This window comes from Elaeis guineensis, chromosome 4 (genome assembly GCF_000442705.2).
Source record: "Elaeis guineensis isolate ETL-2024a chromosome 4, EG11, whole genome shotgun sequence".
Taxonomy (NCBI): Eukaryota; Viridiplantae; Streptophyta; class Magnoliopsida; order Arecales; family Arecaceae; genus Elaeis; species Elaeis guineensis.
This window is the reverse complement of record NC_025996.2, coordinates 120,957,519-120,978,050: the sequence shown is the minus strand read 5'-3', so window position 1 is coordinate 120,978,050 and position 20,532 is coordinate 120,957,519. Positions and strand designations below refer to the sequence as shown.

At 37.7% G+C, this 20,532-nt stretch overlaps 1 protein-coding gene across 1 annotated transcript in view; it reads left to right on the top strand.

Moving 5' to 3' along the window:
- Window positions 1-20,116, top strand: part of LOC105031956 (protein CHROMATIN REMODELING 19) — a 33,792-nt gene extending 13,676 nt beyond the window's left edge. Inside the window, 8 exon segments of the mRNA XM_010906259.4 lie at window positions 8,321-8,506; window positions 8,646-8,819; window positions 8,904-9,062; window positions 14,300-14,377; window positions 14,558-14,694; window positions 14,773-14,991; window positions 19,896-19,906; window positions 19,909-20,116. Of these exon segments, the coding sequence (XP_010904561.3) occupies window positions 8,321-8,506; window positions 8,646-8,819; window positions 8,904-9,062; window positions 14,300-14,377; window positions 14,558-14,694; window positions 14,773-14,991; window positions 19,896-19,906; window positions 19,909-20,057 (1,113 nt within the window). The 3' untranslated portion in view covers window positions 20,058-20,116.
- Window positions 20,117-20,532: the final 416 nt, after the last annotated feature.

Genomic DNA, 20,532 nt, shown 5'->3' with positions numbered 1-20,532 from the left:
TTTGTACAACTCCATAGTATATACGTATGTATATATGCATATATACATACATATACATATATACATACATACATACACACACGCGCACACACACAACACACACACACACACACACACACATATATATATATAATATATATATACATATACATATATATATATATATATTATATATATACATATACATATACATATACATAAAAAAAAAAAAAAAAAAAAAAAAAAAAAAAAAAAAAAAAAAAAAAAAAAAAAAAAAAAAAAAAAAAAATATATAATATAATATAATATACATATGTATATACATATATGTATACATATGTATATGTATATATATGTATATGTATATCTATATCTATATATGTGTATGTACATGTATGTTATATATATATATATGTGTGTGTGTGTGTGTGTGGTGTGTATGTATGTTTATATGTTAATACGCTTCTTGCTAAAGGAGAAGGTATACTTCTTTTAGGTCCAAAATCAATAGTCAAGTACCTAAATTGAAGACCCACATTATTGACTGTGACCTGTACCATTGAAGATATTGAGAAATAAAAAATCATGTGTTTTTGTGGTTTCTAACCTATACATTAAATAGACTATAGATGGATGGTCTCCATTGTGCTAGAATGATGCTAAAGTACAGTTTACACCATATCTTGACCGAAGATTGCGATTTGGAGATGTATCATATAAGTGACGTGTGGCATATCATGAATCGTTCTCAAAACAACTGTCATGAGACATTATTAAAAGTAGGTCGATTAGTTCCAGCCAGGAAAAGGGGGGTTGAAAGTCGAGACAACCCTAGTTAAGGATGAGCTTTGCCAGCAAGGACATGTTGAAAAACCTTAGTGATTGTGTATTGGCCACCAAGGGATGTTAGTTAAGAGTATAGGTTGAATGAAAGAACCGATGTAAGCTATAAGAAATTGGTCGAGTTGGTCGAGAATGCACAAAAGCTAAGAGTACATTCAATTCGCATATCATTGTAGTACAGGCTGAATATGAAATCTGGCAATGTTAATGAAAAACTGGTTCCAAGATGGTTATTGGACAATACAACATGAGATTGGAGGGAGAATTTACAATTTGAAGTCAAAGCAAGTAACCGAAAAAGAAGAAAATGGGATAGTGGTGGAAACCAATGAGACACATGGCGGTAACCGACGGGACACATGGCGGAAGGGGAGAGAAGACATATCCGAGCAGTTAGTAGAGGAGCATGATGATTGAGGGATGTGTCAACATGAAATTATTAAACAAAAAAGGGACCTTTTGGCAGAATTTGAATCCATGAAATTATCAATTTGGTTTTACCTTTCATCTTTTATTTATCTTTAATTAGCTTTTAATCTCCAGTAGCTTAGGTAGAATTCCGGTGGTTAAAGTCCTCGAAGTTTTAGGCAATTGAACCTATCTACCTCTTTTCTTCGTTCTGGTGATGACTTGTGGCATGCCCATGTAGTTATACAACCCAATCAAGCCTTGATTCCCTCTTTATTCTGTTTTAGAGAAAAAGTGGAAACAAATACATGACAAAGCATTCAAATTGGTAATCCACCTTGTTGGTCATGATCTAGACATGCTAAAACTTATATTGACTAAAGTTCAATGGATTTTAATTCCTGGGTCATAGCAAAGTATGGTCTCATACTGTTTTACCTTTCCATTTTTGTATCTACTTGAGGCACAAGTTAGAAACCACAAAATTACATAACTTTTAGTTTCTAGGTATTTTTACTAGTGTAGAAAATATGATCAGTGATGTGGATCTTCGATTTGGATGCTCGATTATCAATTTTGGACCTGAAATGAGTATATATCCTCTCAAAAATTTAGGATTACTTTTATCTCAAATCATGTCATTTTCTAATTTCAAAATTGAGTCTTTCAGCATAATATTTTTCAAGTCAAATTCTCATTTTGATTAGCTTAAAAAATAGTTTAGGCTACTACGCTTCCACTGCGTGCTCTGATTCAAGTTTATTAATATACTTGTGTCAAATCTAAGTTTCTAAGTTATCAAAATCAATATAAGCTATCGTCTCAATGTCACTAATGTCTATCTGCCTACACTCATATGTCTGATTCTATGTATCATAGTTTATCCATTTATGTCTGATGCCATATTAATTGTCACCTTCCGATCCGAGATTGCGAGCCGAAGGTCATGGCAACCGTCCGCATACTTATAGAAAATTCTCTCTACAAGCATGCAAGGCATCTTAAAGACGATATCAATGCATCACAGGGAATTGAAATTCAAATAATTATTATTTAACTTTAATTAAATAATTAAATCAAATATTTTACATCAAATAAAGTTTCACTAAAATTAATATAAAAAAAATCTAAGTTCAACGAAGTTGACAATGCCAAATCTTGCTTCTAAAATCTCTCCCAAAATTATTGTCCATGCTTATAATTAATTAGCTAAATCTGAAAAAAAGATAAAAAGACGGGTAATGAGCTCGACAGCCCAGTAAGTAATGAATATCTCAACTAGATATTTCAGATATTATCATAGATATGATGTTTTTAAATAAATGCCATGAATAGCATAATAATATATTCCACGCTAATTCAATGCAAATCAAATCTTGTCAAATATTCAAATATTTGTATAATAATAAATCTGATTCAAATCAAAACACACAACTCAACAGCCTTTAATTATGGTCAATATATAACCCCCATTGACAGGATCTACTGAATACCAGTGCACAACCCCTACTGGTAAGGTCCATAATTACCAGCGCATAAGTCCCACTGTAGAGTCCACTGAGTACCAATGTATAATCTCTATTGGTGGGGTTTACTGAGTACCAACGTATAATTCTTAATGACGGGGCCCACTGAAATATAGTTAGGCTGAAAGCACAAATCTGATCCATATCAAAATACTTTTGTATCATAATATATCATAATTTTCATTGAACATATATATAATCAATAAACTATAGTATTTCAGAATCACTTTTCGTCCAAAACATAATTTCATAAATCATGCATAATTTCAAAGAATAATTATTTGCTTTTAAAATAAATATGAAATAGCTCGAGAAGACAGTTCATTACTTATCTTTCACAGAACACTGAACGAATGGATTGATTAACTTTGAGGAGATCTTTCAAAGCTTATTATTCAAAATTATATTCTTGTATTAATTTTAATTCAAAACTAGATCCAAACAAATCCTAAATTAAAATCCCACTTAAGATTGGATCCTTCACTAAGCTCGATTAAAATTGTCAAAAGAAAGTCCTTCACTAGGCTAATCTTAGAAAGATAACTTCCGAAGAGAAATTCATCAAGAGAGAGAATCAATCTAGAGAGAGAAAATTTAAGAGAAAATCTAGATAAAATAAACTTTTAGAGAGAGAAAATGGGGACTCAAACTCAGAGAGAAGGGAGAGAGGGAAGAGAGAGAAACTCTCTTATCTTTTTTTTTTTCTTTTTCCTTTTCTTTTTTTTCCACGGGAAAATAGAGGACTTGCATGTCCTCTTCCTTTCCTCTTCTTCCTTCATGGAATAGGGGTCTTTTGATCCCCTTGTTCCCAAGCAGAGGAGGTCCCCTCCCAGCTGACGACCCCCCATGGTCGGAAGGCAATCCTCGGCGATGACAGTCGGCCAGGTTCGATGACCGATGGCGGCCGATGGTGACAGAAAAAAATCAAGAACGAAGATAGAGAAACAGGGGAACCGATGAATTAGGATTTTCAAGAAAAAATCTGGCAATAATCGGCCAAAATCCCAACACCCAAGGACTATAGAAGAGGAGAAGAAGAAAAGTAAATGGTTTTGAGGGCTTCTCACCTCATCTCCAGCGAGGATTTGTCGTTCATATGGCGACTATGGTAGTTGGTGTTTAGAATAAAAATCAGAGATGTCGTCGGCGATTTCGACTTGAGGTAGAGACCTAAGGTGGTTGGCTTCAAAGAGAAGGTCAGACCCCTTTAAATAGAGTCATTGGGGTGGTGGAGGGCGGAAAAAAATCAAACTCCTATTTGAAGGAGTCCCAAACAAAGAAGAACTCCTTCGGGTGTTCTTCCAGCGCACAGTTTCCGTAGCATGTGCAGAGCATGTGCTGGCTTCTCTCTTTTTTTTTTTAATGCTTTAGGATCCGTGCAGTCTCATGGCTTGATAGATTTGGGGTATCACAACCTAGTTTGGTAGTGTTGAGGGATGGTGATAAGATAGAGGCAATGCAATCTGAATCATACATTAGATGGACTTTGCAACATAACCTAGCCATACCCATGTTAAGCTTATTATTTGCTTTAACAATGACTTCATTGATAGTGATTGATGTATCTTATGCTATTTTTTCTTCCTGATATGCACGTCTACTTATAGTTTATAGTTAACATTTATTTGATGCATATTGTCTAAGAAGGTGGAGGCATAAGGCATTTATATGCACAAAGAGTTAATGTAAGCCTCAACCTCTAGAGTTGGGAATATGGCCTGACTGCATGAGCCGCATGGATTTTCTTGAAAGATTTAAGAAACTATCAAAATCAAGCCAAAAAGAACAAGGCAGAGGATGTAAGTGTTGTGTTCTAGTTTGAATATGAACTGGAGTGAGAATCAAAATGTATATGCTAAATAGATGCAAATCTTAGAGGCTAGAGTCAATAACATATCATACTAAGGTTTCAGGTTTGATTCCACAGAAAACATCATGGAAAAATAAAGATAATGATCGATCCCTCGCCTTCAATTGGTTGTGGGGATAACTAAAGCCCGATGATAAGCATGCTTTCTTTATACCATTTACTTTAGGAGACAAGGTTGTTTCCAGGTAGTTTCTTACAGCAGCCTCTGTATAAGATACATATGTCTCACTTTTATGTAACTAAGATATTAGCCTTGGGAAGTTATTATTGGCCTTTTTAATCAATGGTGCTGGATAGATGTTTGTGAATACGAGAGATGTGAGATTACATCGGGTAGGAATGCCTATATATGCATATTGTGCCATTTGACTGAGGCGTTAGGCTTGCTATTTGTTTTTGATGATTACATCCTTGTAGCAAAATGGGTAACTGGTTCTACCTACAGTATCATTAAAATAATTGGATTGTCCTAGTTTGCTTGCCTCTTTTCATGATCTACACTGATTTGCTTTCTACATGCTAGGATATATTTAATCATCTTGTGTCTTTTCTTCATTCTGATGTTTTGATATTTATTTTGGGAAACAAAAATAACTCTTGAACTTCTTTCTGTTTCTGTAAAGATGGAGCTGATATGCACGTCATGTTTGTATGAAGGACATTGTTAAAAGTCTTATTTTCTGCTTGCCTCACTTCTTGCTTCAAGGTGAAAGCATCTTTAAAGATGTCTTGAGGCATGTGACTGAGTCTACATGTTGCAAGGTGTACATGTCACATATAGAGACTGTCATGGTGCATATGCGATGCTAGTAATTAGTGGCATGCACAATAAGAATTGGTCTTTTTGGTTCCAATGGAAGGGATAAAGTAACATAAATCTCCTTGAGCATAATCTTATTGTGTGTGGACTCAACTTGCTAAATTGGACTTGGTAAGATATCATATAAACATCTAAAACTCAGTGACTGAATCAAAAGGCAAATTTATGGTTAATATCTATATGCTCAGTTGGGGTATGCAATGTGAGAACGATGAACATGCCAAAATTGCAACAAAAAATAACTGCAAAGGCAGCATAGGTTTTTTATGTGTTTCTTATCTGAAAGGGAAAACTTTGGAGGTTATGTCATATATCATCAGGCTTATGGCTTGTCTTACAGCTTATATCATTATATACATTACTTTAAAATGGTGTTCAGAACCATCGACTTCAGTATCACGCGATGCAGCAGGAAGAAAGAAGAAATAAAATAAAAACAATCAAAATACGTGGATCAGCCACAAAAGGCTCGCCTCCACGGGGCATGCAAACTTCACTATGAAAAAAAATTTTACAAGAGGAGACCTCACCCTCAACCCTTGTACAGCCAATTCTCTCTCACCTGAAGTTCTCTCACAAAAACTCTCTTGGAAGACCCCCTGAACCCTGAAGCGACCGGCGTCCGCTGTCCAGGAGCCTCTGCTCCTTTTCTCTCAGCGACCTCGCACCTCTCTTCTTCTCTCGGTTAGTTTCCGGCGAACACAGCCCTCACGGATTTCCGTGAGATAAAACCAAGCCGCCACCCCACTATTTCACCGATCAGCCCTATTTAAAGGGCTTAAACCTGATTAGAGAGGGATTAGGAGTCCCAAACAAAGTCAAATAACCCCTGGACCGTCGGATCAAGATCGGAAGCCATCCACGCCGTCCATCGTGCTCCGATCCATGGAATAGTGCCGTGGACCGCAAGAAAGCATGGGAAACGCCCACGCGGTCCACAGCCCAGCCGTAACCTCCGGTCCACGGTGGACCGGGGTACAGGCCCAGGCACGATGCTTGGGGCCTGGGCTGGCTTGCGCACGCGGGCTCGTGCGTTGGTCCCGCCTGGGCCGCGCTCCCAGCCTACGGCCCCGCCGCCGGCGGTCCTTCGCCGCTCGGGTCTCGTGCCGACTTCAAAAGCTTGTATTCCTCCATCCGAGCTTCGTTTGGGGTGATCTTGGTCTCGTTGAACTCCGTTTTTCGCCGCGGACCTCGTTGTGGGCTCAATGTGGGCTGAATCTCGAGGCATCAAATCCTAACATAAAACATTGATCTTATAAGTAAGCTTTTGTGTCTAGGCCCTTTGTTCTCAAATATCAGACATGTATTTGTTTCCTAGATAAGCCATCCAAGAAATTTGGTTTGGGGGGGGGGTGAATTGGATTTTCCAAATATGTGCAGCTAATTAACTAATGTATGAATGCAACAATCAACACACGCAAACACAAGGATTTATAGAGGTTCGATGTCAAATCCAGCACCTACATCCACTCTCTAAGGCTCTCCCCTTACGAATGTCCAATCCACTATTTATATTATCATGAATACAAACGTCGGATACCACTGACGAAATCTCTAGCTTAATCCAAGCTAATCATTCTGTTTTCCAAGCATGAATAAGCCTTTACACTATTTCATGGTATGGATCAATTTATCCTCAAGTTTTAATACACTTGAAACTTTTCACCTACAAATACGATGATAAATAATCGAAGAACAATAAATACAATAAATTCTCCTTAATGAGCTGAATAAAATCCAACGAAAAACTCATTGATTCGTTGGAGGGAAGCTGTCTTTATAGCACATTTCTGATGGACATCTCCAATTAATGCGCAAGAAGTGGTGGTTGAAGGTTGGTCAATGTTGAGCACCGGTTCTCTTGGTTTTCTTTTTATCTCTTTGATCTTCTCCCTTTCCAATTGAATGTGGAGGCATTTATATGTTCAATAAGGCTGGAAGAGCTCTTCTGACTGTTGGAGGGTTGAAACTAGTAATTAGAAGCCAATAAATGCGGATTGTGTGCACAAAAAAAACTAGCTGTTGGAGCTGTTATGCATAGATTGGTCAACTCCTGGTCACCTGGGGTCGACTCTTGATATGCTAGGATCAACTCCTGCTTGGCTGGGGTGGACTCTTGAAATGGCTGAAAATCACAGCCTTTTGTTTTCACCCTACGGCCATCTTGGGGTTGACTCTTGACTTCTTGGGATTGACTCTTGGAGTGCTAAAATTTCAATCTCTTCTGTTTCACCCTATGGCAGTTTTGGGGTCGGCTCCTACTTGATGAAGGTCAACTCCTGATCTGTGCCAGTCGACTCTTGCATGCTGGAGTTTCTCTTAGAGTGCTGGGGTTGATCCCTCTATGCCCTGGGTCGACTCCTGAGACCATGAATTTTATTGCTTCACTATTTAAGCTGTGGTCTTCCAGTTTTCAGCTCCACTCAACTTGGGGTCGACTTGAAGTTCAATGTAGAACTCCACTAATCTTATGAAAACTCTTTGTAACTTAGAAAATTTAACTCTAATGCATCTCCAAGCATTGAAATCACTTTCAATTTATTTAGCTTCTCTGCAAAACAACTTAAGTACTCCAAGAACACACAATTATTTGTATTATATTCAAACATTTTGTACTTATCAAAATCAATCCTTTGGGTCAATAATATTTATCTACTTTTGGATACTATGAGAAAAAATATTTTTGGATATTGGCCTGCAAAGTTCATGTGCCGATGCAACATTTCGTTATTTTATTTCCAATGAACCATGTCTGGTTGCTTAATACTTGTGAGACAGCTCCATACAAATTTAATAAGCTACATATTTTATACATTCCAGTTCTCAATAGCCAACAGAACTGACTATATATCAATGCAAAAAATATATTTCCAGGAGCTATGGTCACTGTTGGAATTCATGATGCCCGATATTTTTGCAACTGGGGACGTTGACTTGAAGAAGCTACTGAATGCAGAAGATGGTGATCTGATCTCACGTATAAAATCAATTTTAGGGCCATTCATATTGAGGCGCTTGAAGTCAGACGTTATGCAGCAACTCATCCCAAAGATACAACATGTAAATCTTAAGACTGAGTTTTACATGTGTCAACCATGTTTCTAGAAGATTCACACTTGATCTGAGCTTCAAATAATGTAATTCCTTCTCTAGTCTTTGTTTTAGATAATACTAGAAGAATTGTTGATCAATTTTGCAGGTTCGGTATGTTTTCATGGGGGAAGAACAGTCTGATGCTTATGAAGATGCCATAAATAAGTATCGTGCAGCTTCTCAAGCCCGTATGATGAAGTCTTCAATGGGAATGTCGAATAATGTTGTTGGTGTCCTCCCCAAGCGTCAGATTTCTAACTATTTTGTGCAGTTTCGCAAGGTGCTTATGATTGTGTTTGCAACTCTGCATTTTATGCATCGGTCTTAGTGGTCATCTTATATTTGTGTTGGAATATTATGTCAGATTGCAAATCATCCATTATTGGTGAGGCGTACCTACCGTGACGAGGATGTTGTTCGTATTGCTAGAATGTTGTATCCAAAGGGTGTATTTGGCTTGGAATGTTCCTTGGAGAAAGTAATTCAAGAGCTTAAGGAGTATAATGATTTTGCAATTCATCGGGTAATTTGTTACTCGGATGTCACCTTGCTCCTACATTTCCTTTTCATGTCTAATTGACTTGCAATATGTAAATGTGACTTTTACATTGATGGGCACCTGTAGAATAAATATTTGTAATATTGTTTCTCTGTTGCATCTTCAATTGGTTGAACAATTCAAAGTTAGAAATTATGCTTTGAATATGAATGAAAACAATGATGCTTCAGGTGATACTAGCATTCACCGAACCATACCGACAGCTAGCTGGTACGATTCCAGCATAAAAAATGGTGCATTGGTGAGGAGAGAGAAGAAAAAAGAGGAACAAAGAGAGAGAGAGGGAGGGAAGGAGAAGCTGTTGAAGGCCGTCGGAGGCCCGTCGAGGCCTTCGGAGCTCTATCCTCCTTTGTAGAGAGGACAATGGAGAAAGATAGAGAGGAAGGAGGGAGGGAGGGCGAGTGGTCAGGGATGTCGGCGGTGGCTGCTAGAGGGCTGCGGAGACCTCTAGAGGGCAGGATTCTTTTTACCCTTCGTTGGGTCAAAATAGGGGCGACCGCTCTCTGGGGGCCTCCTCTAGCCTCTGGCCGCCACTGCCAACCTCTTCTCCCACTCCCTCCATTCTTCTTTCTCTAGCGATCGAAACAGGAAGGAAGATCCCACCCTCAAGGGGCTTCCGCGGCCCTCTGGTGGTCATTGCCAGCCTCTCTGCCCACTCCCTCCTCCCTAGTTCTCCCTCTCCCCTGCTTCATCGTGTCAGGTTGGGTCCAGTATGGAACAATTTGGGCCATGCCGAACCATACCGCCGGCAATGGCATGGGGTCCAACTCCGGCATGGCTAACCTTGGGTGATACCCTTGTGCTTTGTAGAATTATGGTTATTGTTATGCTATATGCTGTAAAAATTATTGGAAGCTTAGTTAACATGTGTCGTTGCTCAATGTTGCATTGCCTTTGTGATGGACATGTATGCATTTGTTTCTTTGTTTTCAATTAATTTACACCTTCTTTTGGCACCATTAATATACTATAATATTTACAAACATATGGTTCTTGAAGTCTCAAAATGCTTCTTCCATATAAGCTTTTGTTGTATTGAGATTTTGAACTCCAAATAACTTGTCATATTTAGTTTCAGTTGTTACATCATTATAAATAATGTGATTTTTTTCTTGATTATGTATTTTTAAGTTTCAATGCCCAGAAACTCAACATGACTTGAAGGTCAGCCAAGTCAACTTGAAGCCTTGGTCAAATTCCCATTGAATCTTGATTTTCAAGACTCTAATATGTTAAGAACTGGTATTGATAACTAAAAATTGTGATAGTATTATAAGATTACTTTTTTTTTTTTGATATAGCATAGACAAACTATAATTTGTGGATGCATATGAAAAACTGATAGGCACTAGAAAGAGCAAAACATATAGGTCTTGGGAAAGGAAACTAGAAGTCAAACAAAGAAAGGGCACATGGTATTACTTGGTCGGAAAGGAAACTAGAAGTCAAGCAAAGAAAGGACACATGGTATTTGCTTGTGACCAAGTACTAAAGTACATGTAATCGTAGTAATGTGTATATGATGATACAGAATCTTGGGTACATCTTTTCTGAAGAAAGCTAAGTGGATGGAATATAATACTGACAAAATGAAGTGTCAAATATGACTTGTGTTAAGGGGGCTGGAGCAGGTTTGTGGAACCATCCCGAACCGGCCGGTTCGGGGGTGTCGAACCGTACCGGCGGGAAACCGAGACAGTTCCGGCATGGAAAACGGCACATGTCGGTGCTGGGGAAGAAAAGAGAGAAAAAGAAAAAAGAGAGGAAAGAGAGAGAGGAAGAAAAAGAGGGAGGGGGGTTCGTCGGAGGGCCTCCGGCGGGCCGTCGTGGCCGTCAGACGGCGTAAATGCCTCTTGTGGCTTTGCGGTGTGAAACAGGGGCGATCCGTCCTGTTTTCCAGATTTTTTTAATTTTTTTTTAAATGAAGCCGGCATCGGGTGTGCCGGATCTTTGTGCCGCTTCACTTAAGTGATGCCGGCAAATCCAGTGCTGGTTTCATTTAAAAAAAGATTTTAAAAAAAAATATGAAAAACAGGGATGGATCGCCCTTGTTTCATGCCGTGGAGCCGCAGCAGGCATAAACGCCGCCCGCGGGCCACGGCGGCCCTCGGAGTCGAGGCCCTCCGACGGACCCCCTCCCTCTTTTTCTTTCTTCCTCCCTCTCTCTCTATTTCTCTCTTCTCTCTTTTTCTTCTCTGTTTGGCTCCGTTTTCCTTTGTTGGTTCGCCTCGGTTCGAAACGGAATGGGGGCTTGCCGAACCGTACCGCTGGCTGGCCGATACGGCTGCTGGTACCGGTTCTGCAAACCTTGGGCCGGAGGTTGTTTCAACCCTTGTATGTTAAATCCTCCATTCCATGAGTACTGGCTTGGTTTTTGCTTGGGGCCTAGGTTTTGCATGGGCAGGGGTGGTGGTGGGTTTGGTCTAGGGTAGAGGGTGGGGAATAGCACTCTCAGTTCTCAGGAACAAGAAAAGAAAAGAAAAGAAAAACATACACCATATGTCATGACCAACAAAAAAACACTAGCATAACAAAGGCCAAGGCACAGACAAGTACCAAATGCCCAAAGAAAAAATAGAGATGGTAGAAGAGGGGAGGATTGAAGTTTCAGATGGGGAGAACAAAGCATCCATGGAGAAGGGGAGAATAGCATGCATGAAATGTTGTGTAGATTTCAAGGTCCTCAAGTGGGTAGTGGGTTGGTCATTGGTTATTAGGTGGGATTGATCTCAAGTGGTGGTTGGCTGCTCAACTATCCTCAAGGCCAGTTACTGAGTGAGGAGTGGCAGAAGGGCAGCAACTCAAGAGAAGGATGAAAGACTAGATGGCCAGTTGCTGAGATGGCCTCTAAGCTACCAGTCTCAAATGGTAGAAGAGGGGCAAAGGAGATCAAGATAGGGTCGGGAAATTAGGATAGGTATTGAATAGAAACCTTGCCTCCATCTCATTATTTTTATGGAATTTTGCAGAAATGACCCATATTATTTCTCTTTTCTAGATTTGAGTCACCTTTTTTTTTTTTCTTTTTTTTTCAAGAATGGACCACCACTTTGAAATTTTTGGACTCTTTTACCCTAGAAATTGTAGATATACTCTAGCCTTTTAATATAATAAAAAATGTTCATTTAGCACTTACAAATGTATTACCGTCCAAAGATGTGCATGCAACTTTCTCTAAATATATGACCAAGGTTGCCATACCTGTATGTACCATCCTATGCAAGGCATGCCGTATTGTAGTGGTATGGAATCAATGCCCAGTACATGGGGTATATGGAGTGTCGATATGCCAAACCAACCCATGTACTGGGAATAGCAACACTACACTGTATAGTAGTGGTACAACCTCTAGTATCGAGATTGCGAACCTTGCATATGATTTAAGGAGGCATTTGGTATGGGTGATTATCCTAAGATAAGGGTGATGTGAGTGGAGATGATGAGATCGACGTATTTGGTTGCATCATGGTGATCTTATGTTGCAGTGATCCCAAATCACTCAAATTATCTTTAACCCAGTGATGCGTAACCCTCCTTGAGGTCAGGGATCCAAGATCATCCTATGTCATTTTTCTTGGTAAACTAATGTAGCAAGGAGTGTGAGATAATTCTTTCTTGGATTTAGAAAGGAACATGCTAAGAAAACAAAATATTAGCAAGTAGAAGTGCCTAAAAGTCTCTTAAATATGATAAATTTGAAAACTGTGAAAGTCCGGAACTTCTTGATGGGATGATTCCCTAGTGAGAGGGTTCTGCTTAATATGACTGGTTGAGGCATTATTGATGATGCTATAACCAAGTCTCTTTTTCCTAATTATGAACAATGCTCATTCCTAAATCTCACGGGTTGACATGGTCTACATTGTGCATGTTGTTACCTCATCTGCTGCTACCGTCATATAACTTATTAACTAGTTATCAGTCCTTCACATCCATCACTGAGCAAGTCCTATTCAATGCCACTGCTTGTTTCCTCCACGTCATTTATTCAAAGCTGTGACTATTTTGATGTACATAGACTATTGAGATTAACAACAACCATTCTTTTAGTTGTATGTTGTGGAGAGCTTTATTCTTGCAAAGCTAAGAAACAGAGCTTGTCTTTGTTTGACAGTTGAAGTTGAATGCCAAGTCATCAAGGAAATCATTGTTGAAGTCTTTTGGCTTCAAGGACATATAAGAGCTACGACATTTACCTCATTTTCCCCAACCCTTTGCACTCTATTAAGCAGAATGGAGTCCATATCTCTTTACATTTGCTCCTAATGAGCAGTTGAAATTTACTTTTTCCCTGCTCATCTGATTAAATTAATACTTTCAAATTCACTCTATACCTTTTAAAAAATATTTTTAAAAGTAATTAGTTAAATAGCATATTTGATTCTATGAACAATTACTGGAGCAAAAACTGCAGTTGGTTTTGATCATTGTGCGTCATTTAATATTCGTACCTTTTTCATCTCCCCTCTCATTAAAAAAAAAAAAAAGGGAGAAAAATATATGGTTGGATATGCAAATAACTGATGCTGTTTCCATTTATAATGCTAAATAATGGTTTTGGTGAGGTAGGTTATTTGGGATATGTTGTTTATAAGGTGTTGTTCTGTAGTTGCTTTTCTAGCTATGAAACCTAAAACTAATCTTGATAAAATTGCTATCGCCAAAAGATGCTTGAATGTAGAGTTTTGGAGGTGTTAAGGGCTAGATCTGTGAGAAAGAACATGATTTAGAATGGGTTTTTAACCTTGCTGGGAAACCCCAACTACTAAAACTCTAGATGCCATCCATTAGAATTTACAGAAACATTTCAGTTCACTCTATATGTTTACTAGCTTATTAATTTCTTTATCTTTTTTAACATAATCATTTGTAGTATGAAAGAAAATAAGCATAATTTTATTAGGGCCCATCCTGGCTCAAGCTTCTTTCACTAGTCGATATTTGGTTAAGCTTGAGTCAGTTTTGTGGATGCTATATCTGAAGTCTTTAGTATAACAAAACTGAGCATTTGATGAACCAACGTAGCCTGGATGGCAAAATTTTTTTAGCATCAACTATATTAATCTTACAGGCAGTGACTAGAATTTTTTTTCATAGTACAAAAATGATAAGCTCCTTACATTTTTCTGTGTATGTTTAAGTAGTTAATTTTATATATTTGGCTGGCTGTAAATCCTTTTTCACATTCCTTTGCTTTTCAGCTTTTAATTTCATTTGGTGATGTGGGTGCAAAGGGTGCTCTTTCAGATGAACATGTTATGGGCTCAGCAAAATGTCAGGTATAATTACCTTTTATAACATTTGGTAGCAATTAACACCAGATAACGTGTGTCACACAAAGGGAAAATCATTACATTGTAACATATACTGATGAACAGATAGTCACTATGTTATAGCAAATTGAAGAAAGTCTTATCTGGATGCATTTTCTTCTAATTGATTTGTCATTGCTAATTCAGGCTTTAGCTGAACTGTTACCTCTTTTATGGAAGGATGGGCACCGAGCTTTGATTTTCAGCCAATGGACCACAATGCTTGATATTCTAGAGTGGACGTTGGAAGTCATAGGAGTTACATATAGACGTTTGGATGGCAGGTAAAATAGTCTATGCATATTAATATGTTTCTGAGAACTGTTGGGGCATGTATCTTACCTTTGTGATCAACATTTCAGTACTCAAGTAACAGAAAGACAAAATATAGTGGACACTTTCAACAATGATCATTCTATCTTTGCATGCTTACTTTCAACGAGGGCTGGAGGACAGGGGTTGAACCTGATTGGGGCTGACACGGTCATCATACATGACATGGACTTCAACCCACAGATGGATCGGCAGGCTGAAGATCGCTGTCACCGTATAGGCCAAGTAAAACCTGTTACTGTTTACAGGTACCATATTAGTTACCTGGACCATAAATTATATATATATTTTTTAGGCAGTCAAGTTGCATACAGCTAATATGGATTATAATTTGGTTTCTGATTTATTAAAGTAGTTTAAAATTTTCAAATATCAGAATGACCAGAGATTTTAGTATTGTCATTCCAATAATCTGTAATTCAATAAATAGATAAATGTATAACTATGGATGCATTTGAAAAACTAGTAATATTCAAGTCTGAACAATGTTTAATGGGACACAAGTATAAAGGTGCCTGTTATCCCTGAAACTTCTTGTGAAGGAATGTTGGAAGGGAGAATTATTCAAGATACTTTTAAAGATAAATACATCATATGAATGTCGGAAAGCATGCATGCGGGTCTTCCTTTTTCAGAGTCAGGGCAAAAATACAGTGAAGTGGGCATTTGATATGATGAGCGATAATATATGATATGTGTGACTGCATGTCTTTATACCTGTTTGCGCATGCATTTGTGTGCACACTCACATACCTACATATTTCTGCCTATGGCCATTGGTGAGATGCACTTTTTATAGTAGAAATGTGGACAAGTTGTGTTATTTCAATTTTTAGAACCACTTTTATACACTTGAACACTACATGACAGTGCAGTACTCGGCTTAAAATGTGAAGTCTCTTTGCTTTGCATTATTTTAAAGTATCAACACTTGCTCAGAATTTTTGATTGTCTCGTTGAAAATTCATCCACCAATGCAATTGTTGAAATTCGAACTCTTAACCATATTAACTGCCAAAAAATTTGGATATTTGAATGGAAGTGTTAAATTTATTCCTATTTTGTTGTATATATTAAAAAACTAGAGTTTTACTGTGCGATGTGCTTTTATCTAATTTAACTGAATACATGCATATATATCTGTGTACATATATTATATCGGAATTTTTTCTTGTTGATTTTTTGGAGGTTCAAATGTCTGGCATGTCTGGTGAGTTCACCTTAAAACCTGTGTTCCAGTTCTCTAGGCTACATTGAATATTTGTGCTTAAACTTTGACATTGATGTATTGCTGTCTATGAAAACTAATGACATATTGGTGTTGTATAAAACTACTTGTGTTCTTTCCTTCACATCCAAAACCAGCCATCTCTCAGACTTTGAGAATACACTGCTTGTTGTGCAGAACTTTGGGAGTCAGAGTGGTCTTGTTCACAGTTTCTAAAAATTAGAATATATTGTCTTCAGTGATTTGATTATGATGATTGGCCAAAGAAACCTGGATATCCCTTCACTTGTAAATGAAAATGGCTTTTAGATTTAAGTTGCCAAGTTCAGCTCCTGATTGTTCACTTAAAGCATCAATGGACGAAGATATCATCATGCATCTTGGCAGTTATATGATCAAGTTGCTCCAATCTTTGGCTGTGCTGTAACTATTTGTGTCATGATTGGTACTGTGTCATCATAATGTTGGAGAGACATGACAAATGTGGGAGTTGGCAAGTCGAGAACTTTATCAGGAATTTGCATTTTATAGTATTATAGATTTGTTGATCATTTGCATCTAGTGGGTTATGACCTTTTTGAACAGGATTTTTGTAAAAATAATGAAATGAAAATTTCTGATAGTTAGCATTTCCTAGCCTATAAAAAATGTACTTGGGTTATGATGTAAAATTCCAATGATGGAATGTAATAAGAGATGTCACATATCTCCATTTTTGAAAAGGCATCCTAGTGCATGAGGCTTCCATCACTGCAGGATCTACAAGTTTAGATGTACGTAGCTTTACCCCAGCATGTGGAGTGGCTATTTTTATGTTTCAAATCTACGACATCCAGGTCATAATGAAGCAACCTTGTTGTTGTGCTAAAGTCTACCCTCATTATTTCTTTTAGAGACCGTAACCTCTAATAGTTTTTTTTGGTGAATGTGTAATTTAATGTTCAATCAGATAATCAATCGTATAATCTTATTATATTGCTGACCAGGAAGATTGGTTGCTTCATATTGCATACTGTGTCAACATTGTCTATGTATTGGATTCGAGTACTTGTTGGGTACTTCTAAGTTATATATCCAATACTTTAAGTGCCATAATTTTCAAAATTAAAAGGTGCGATAGATATGTCCAAATTATACTTGAGATACTTCTCCATTACCTTTGATAATGAGAAGAGCATTTTGTTTATTTTTTTGTGTATGTTAATCTTTTAGTCAAGAATGGTTCAATTTGGAGTTTGTGATGTTAGTATTGTAGTGTGAGTATGGGTTGGGGTTAATGATGAGTAGTGAAAGTTAATGCTGTCATTTAAAATGTGAGCTACATTGTTCTGATAGCCAACTATGTTTTATGGACTTGTTTTACATATATATGTAGAGTACATATATTTATTGTAGTTCCATATCCTACTTCAAAATTTGTTGTATTGGTGTATCCATATCATGTCATATATGTATTCTGCATCGATGCCCATATTTTGTCATGTCATGTATGTATTCCGCATCGATGCCCATGTTTTGTAGATTACTGCACGCTCAAAACTAGCCTTCTATTGTATTACCTACCTCTGGTACTATGTACTAGCAGCTAGAGGTGCAATCAAGCTAAATCAAGCCGAGTAGCTAGAGGCTTGAGCTTAACTTGATTCAAAATACTTGGACTTGAAACTCAATTTGAAATTGATTAAGGCATAATATCTAAGCTTGAACTGCTCGAAAAAAAAATGATAATACTCGAGATCGACTCGACTCAAATATCAATCGAGCTATACTTGAGCTCGGATTTGAGCTCAAAGTTGAGCCTTGGTCATAATTAAAAAATATGGTTAAAAGTTAGATCAGATTAAAAGAATATATAAATATTGTATTTTAAAATATTAAATTAATAATATATTATAAATAAAATATAATATTATTAAAAATATATATTTAATTAGACCTGTGAGTTTTCAATCCAATTATTTTGTCACTTGAGCTTGATTCAAAAACTATTTGAGTTACTCAAGCTCAACTCGAGCTTAATAATAGTTGGGTCGCATTGAGCTTGGATTTGAGTAATTTGCACCCTTAATAGCAAATAGCCTTGGCTGACTTGAGGCATGTTGAGTCGGACAGCTTTTGGTTGGATCTGAGGCTAGGTGGATTGAATATAAGCTCCAATTGTTGAGACTAGACAAAAATTAGCCTTGGTCTTAAGCCCGATTCAAAGCCTAGGTTTGAGCCCCCTAAATCCTAACTCTTTTAATCACCCTCACTTCCATGCACTGCTCGTCTCTTCGTTGCATCACATAACTCTCGTTCTTTGTTTCCTCCTTTTTATTTCTTTTCCCTCATCCATCTCTCTCCTCTCCGCATTGATCCCATCATCACCCTCATGCTCCCACTCCCTCTTCATTTCCACCTCTTTCCTCGAATGCCCGTCCTATCTGTTCTCTCTCTCTCTCTCTCACATATGTATGCACATGCTAGAGGTCAAACGAGTCAAGCTGCTTGTGAGCTACTTGAGCACAACTTGACTCGGATACTATTGAGCTCGAATGGTAAGATATTCGGCTCGAAAGCTCATAAACCTATTTGAATGTACATATATATGTATAATATTATTTTTATTTATAATATATATTGATATATATTATTAGTATGCTAAGGCTTGAATTCAAGCTCGAGCTCAAGTATGGCTTTGCTGATATTTGAGTCGAGTCGAGTCAATCTTGAGTATTGTTTTTTTTCATTGAGTTGAGTTCAAGCTGAGATATTAAGTTCGATCAATCTTAAGTCGAGTTTGGAGTCTGAGTATTTTGAATCGAGTCAAACTTGAGCTTCTAGCAACTCGGCTTGGACTCGATTGCACCCCTAACACGTGCACTTCTTTTCCATCCCCCTATCACCCTCGCTGGCCATTGTTCCTTGTCTCACTATCTGCATCTTCTTCCCCTCTCTCCTCTTCAGTACCAATGATATGGTGGCTGGTGGGGTGGTATAGCAGTGGTGAACAGTGGATGCAATGTGGGAAGTGGTGAACCACACAATGATGACCCAGCTATGAGTAGCGTAGAGGCAATGGAGTCATTGCCTAGATTTCCAGGTCATAAGGGTGTTGGGTCAGGCCCATCTAGGTCTTCAGGTTGGATTGGATTCGGAAGTGAGCATAACCCTCAAAAAATTCAGGTCGAGCTTGATGAAAACCCGACTTGACCAGCCTAGTTCCAACCCTATGCACTACTGAAGAGGGTGACATGTAGTTTAAATTCTAGTAAAAAAACTTTTCATTTTTTCATTATTGTTAAAAAAAAAAATGCTACGACATATGTGCCGTTAAACTTGTTTGCTATCATTCAACTAAGGTTTTATGGATTAAATTTGCCATCCTCATGTAAGCTGCATAGGCTGTGTTTTAGTCCATGCAATATTACATTATTTCAGTCCACCTGCTGACTCATTTGTGGAATGATCAAACATATTGAAGTCAAGGAATAAACATGTTAATTTATCCCTGCTAGTATACAATTTGAAGATCAATCATGAGATTTTTTGTGCTTCTGTGATTTAACTCAATAGTTGCTGCTTATGATTGTCTAATCAGTTTCTGAAAATTATTACTTGGGCACATTTTATTTTAACTGCCTCATTGTTCTACTTAAAAGATAGAAGCTTTCTTTTGGATCATTTCCTGAAATCTTCATTACTGTGCATTTTGCTGTATGAATTCATGAAGCTAATGTACTTTGGATACAATCATGGAGTTTCAGAAATTTCTTGGGGAAAAAGACAACTTCCAATAAGCTTAATTAGTTTACATTTGAATTTTGGTATAAATTGTAATTTGAGGAGGAAACCTGATATGTTTGCAGTTCTGAACCTGCAACACTTGGAACCAAGCATTGCAGAATCTCTTAATAGAAGCATTTTCATCTCAAATTTTTGCAGGCTTGTTACCAAGGCACTGTTGATGAGAACATATATGAGATTGCAAGGAGGAAGCTGGTCTTGGATGCTGCGGTGCTCAAGTCTGGAGCAGAGCTGAATGATGAAAATGATGTGCCTGAGAGGACTATGGGAGAGATTTTATCTTCTCTTCTTCTTGTGTGAAATGACTTGATTATCAGGTTAATTGAGGAATTTGATTTATTTGGCGTATGATTCTTGAAGCACAATCTATTGGTTACAAGATTTTAATGACGCCATCCATTGACCAGCGGGTCTCATTGCTTCAAAACCCGGTGGTACGTTCATTTAACGTCCGCTGAAAATGGAAATTTCAATCTCTATATGTTGGTCTGACTCTTCAGTTGGGTACCAGAGTATAAGTGCCGGCATTGTATTTGGGTGCTACAACCAAATTGATGATGAAAGCTTTACCAGGTTAAAAATCTATCTAATATTTGTCAAAACTTGTTGGATTCTAGTTTGAGGCAAGTTTTTTATGTCTGGGCAAATATTTCTCCATGTTGAGATGATAGATGTGATCTCAAAAGAAAAAAAGGAAAGATATTATACATGTGTTCTTCAGAAAATTGGTTCCAAGGGAATCCACAAATATTGACAGTTTGAGGGCTTAAGATTA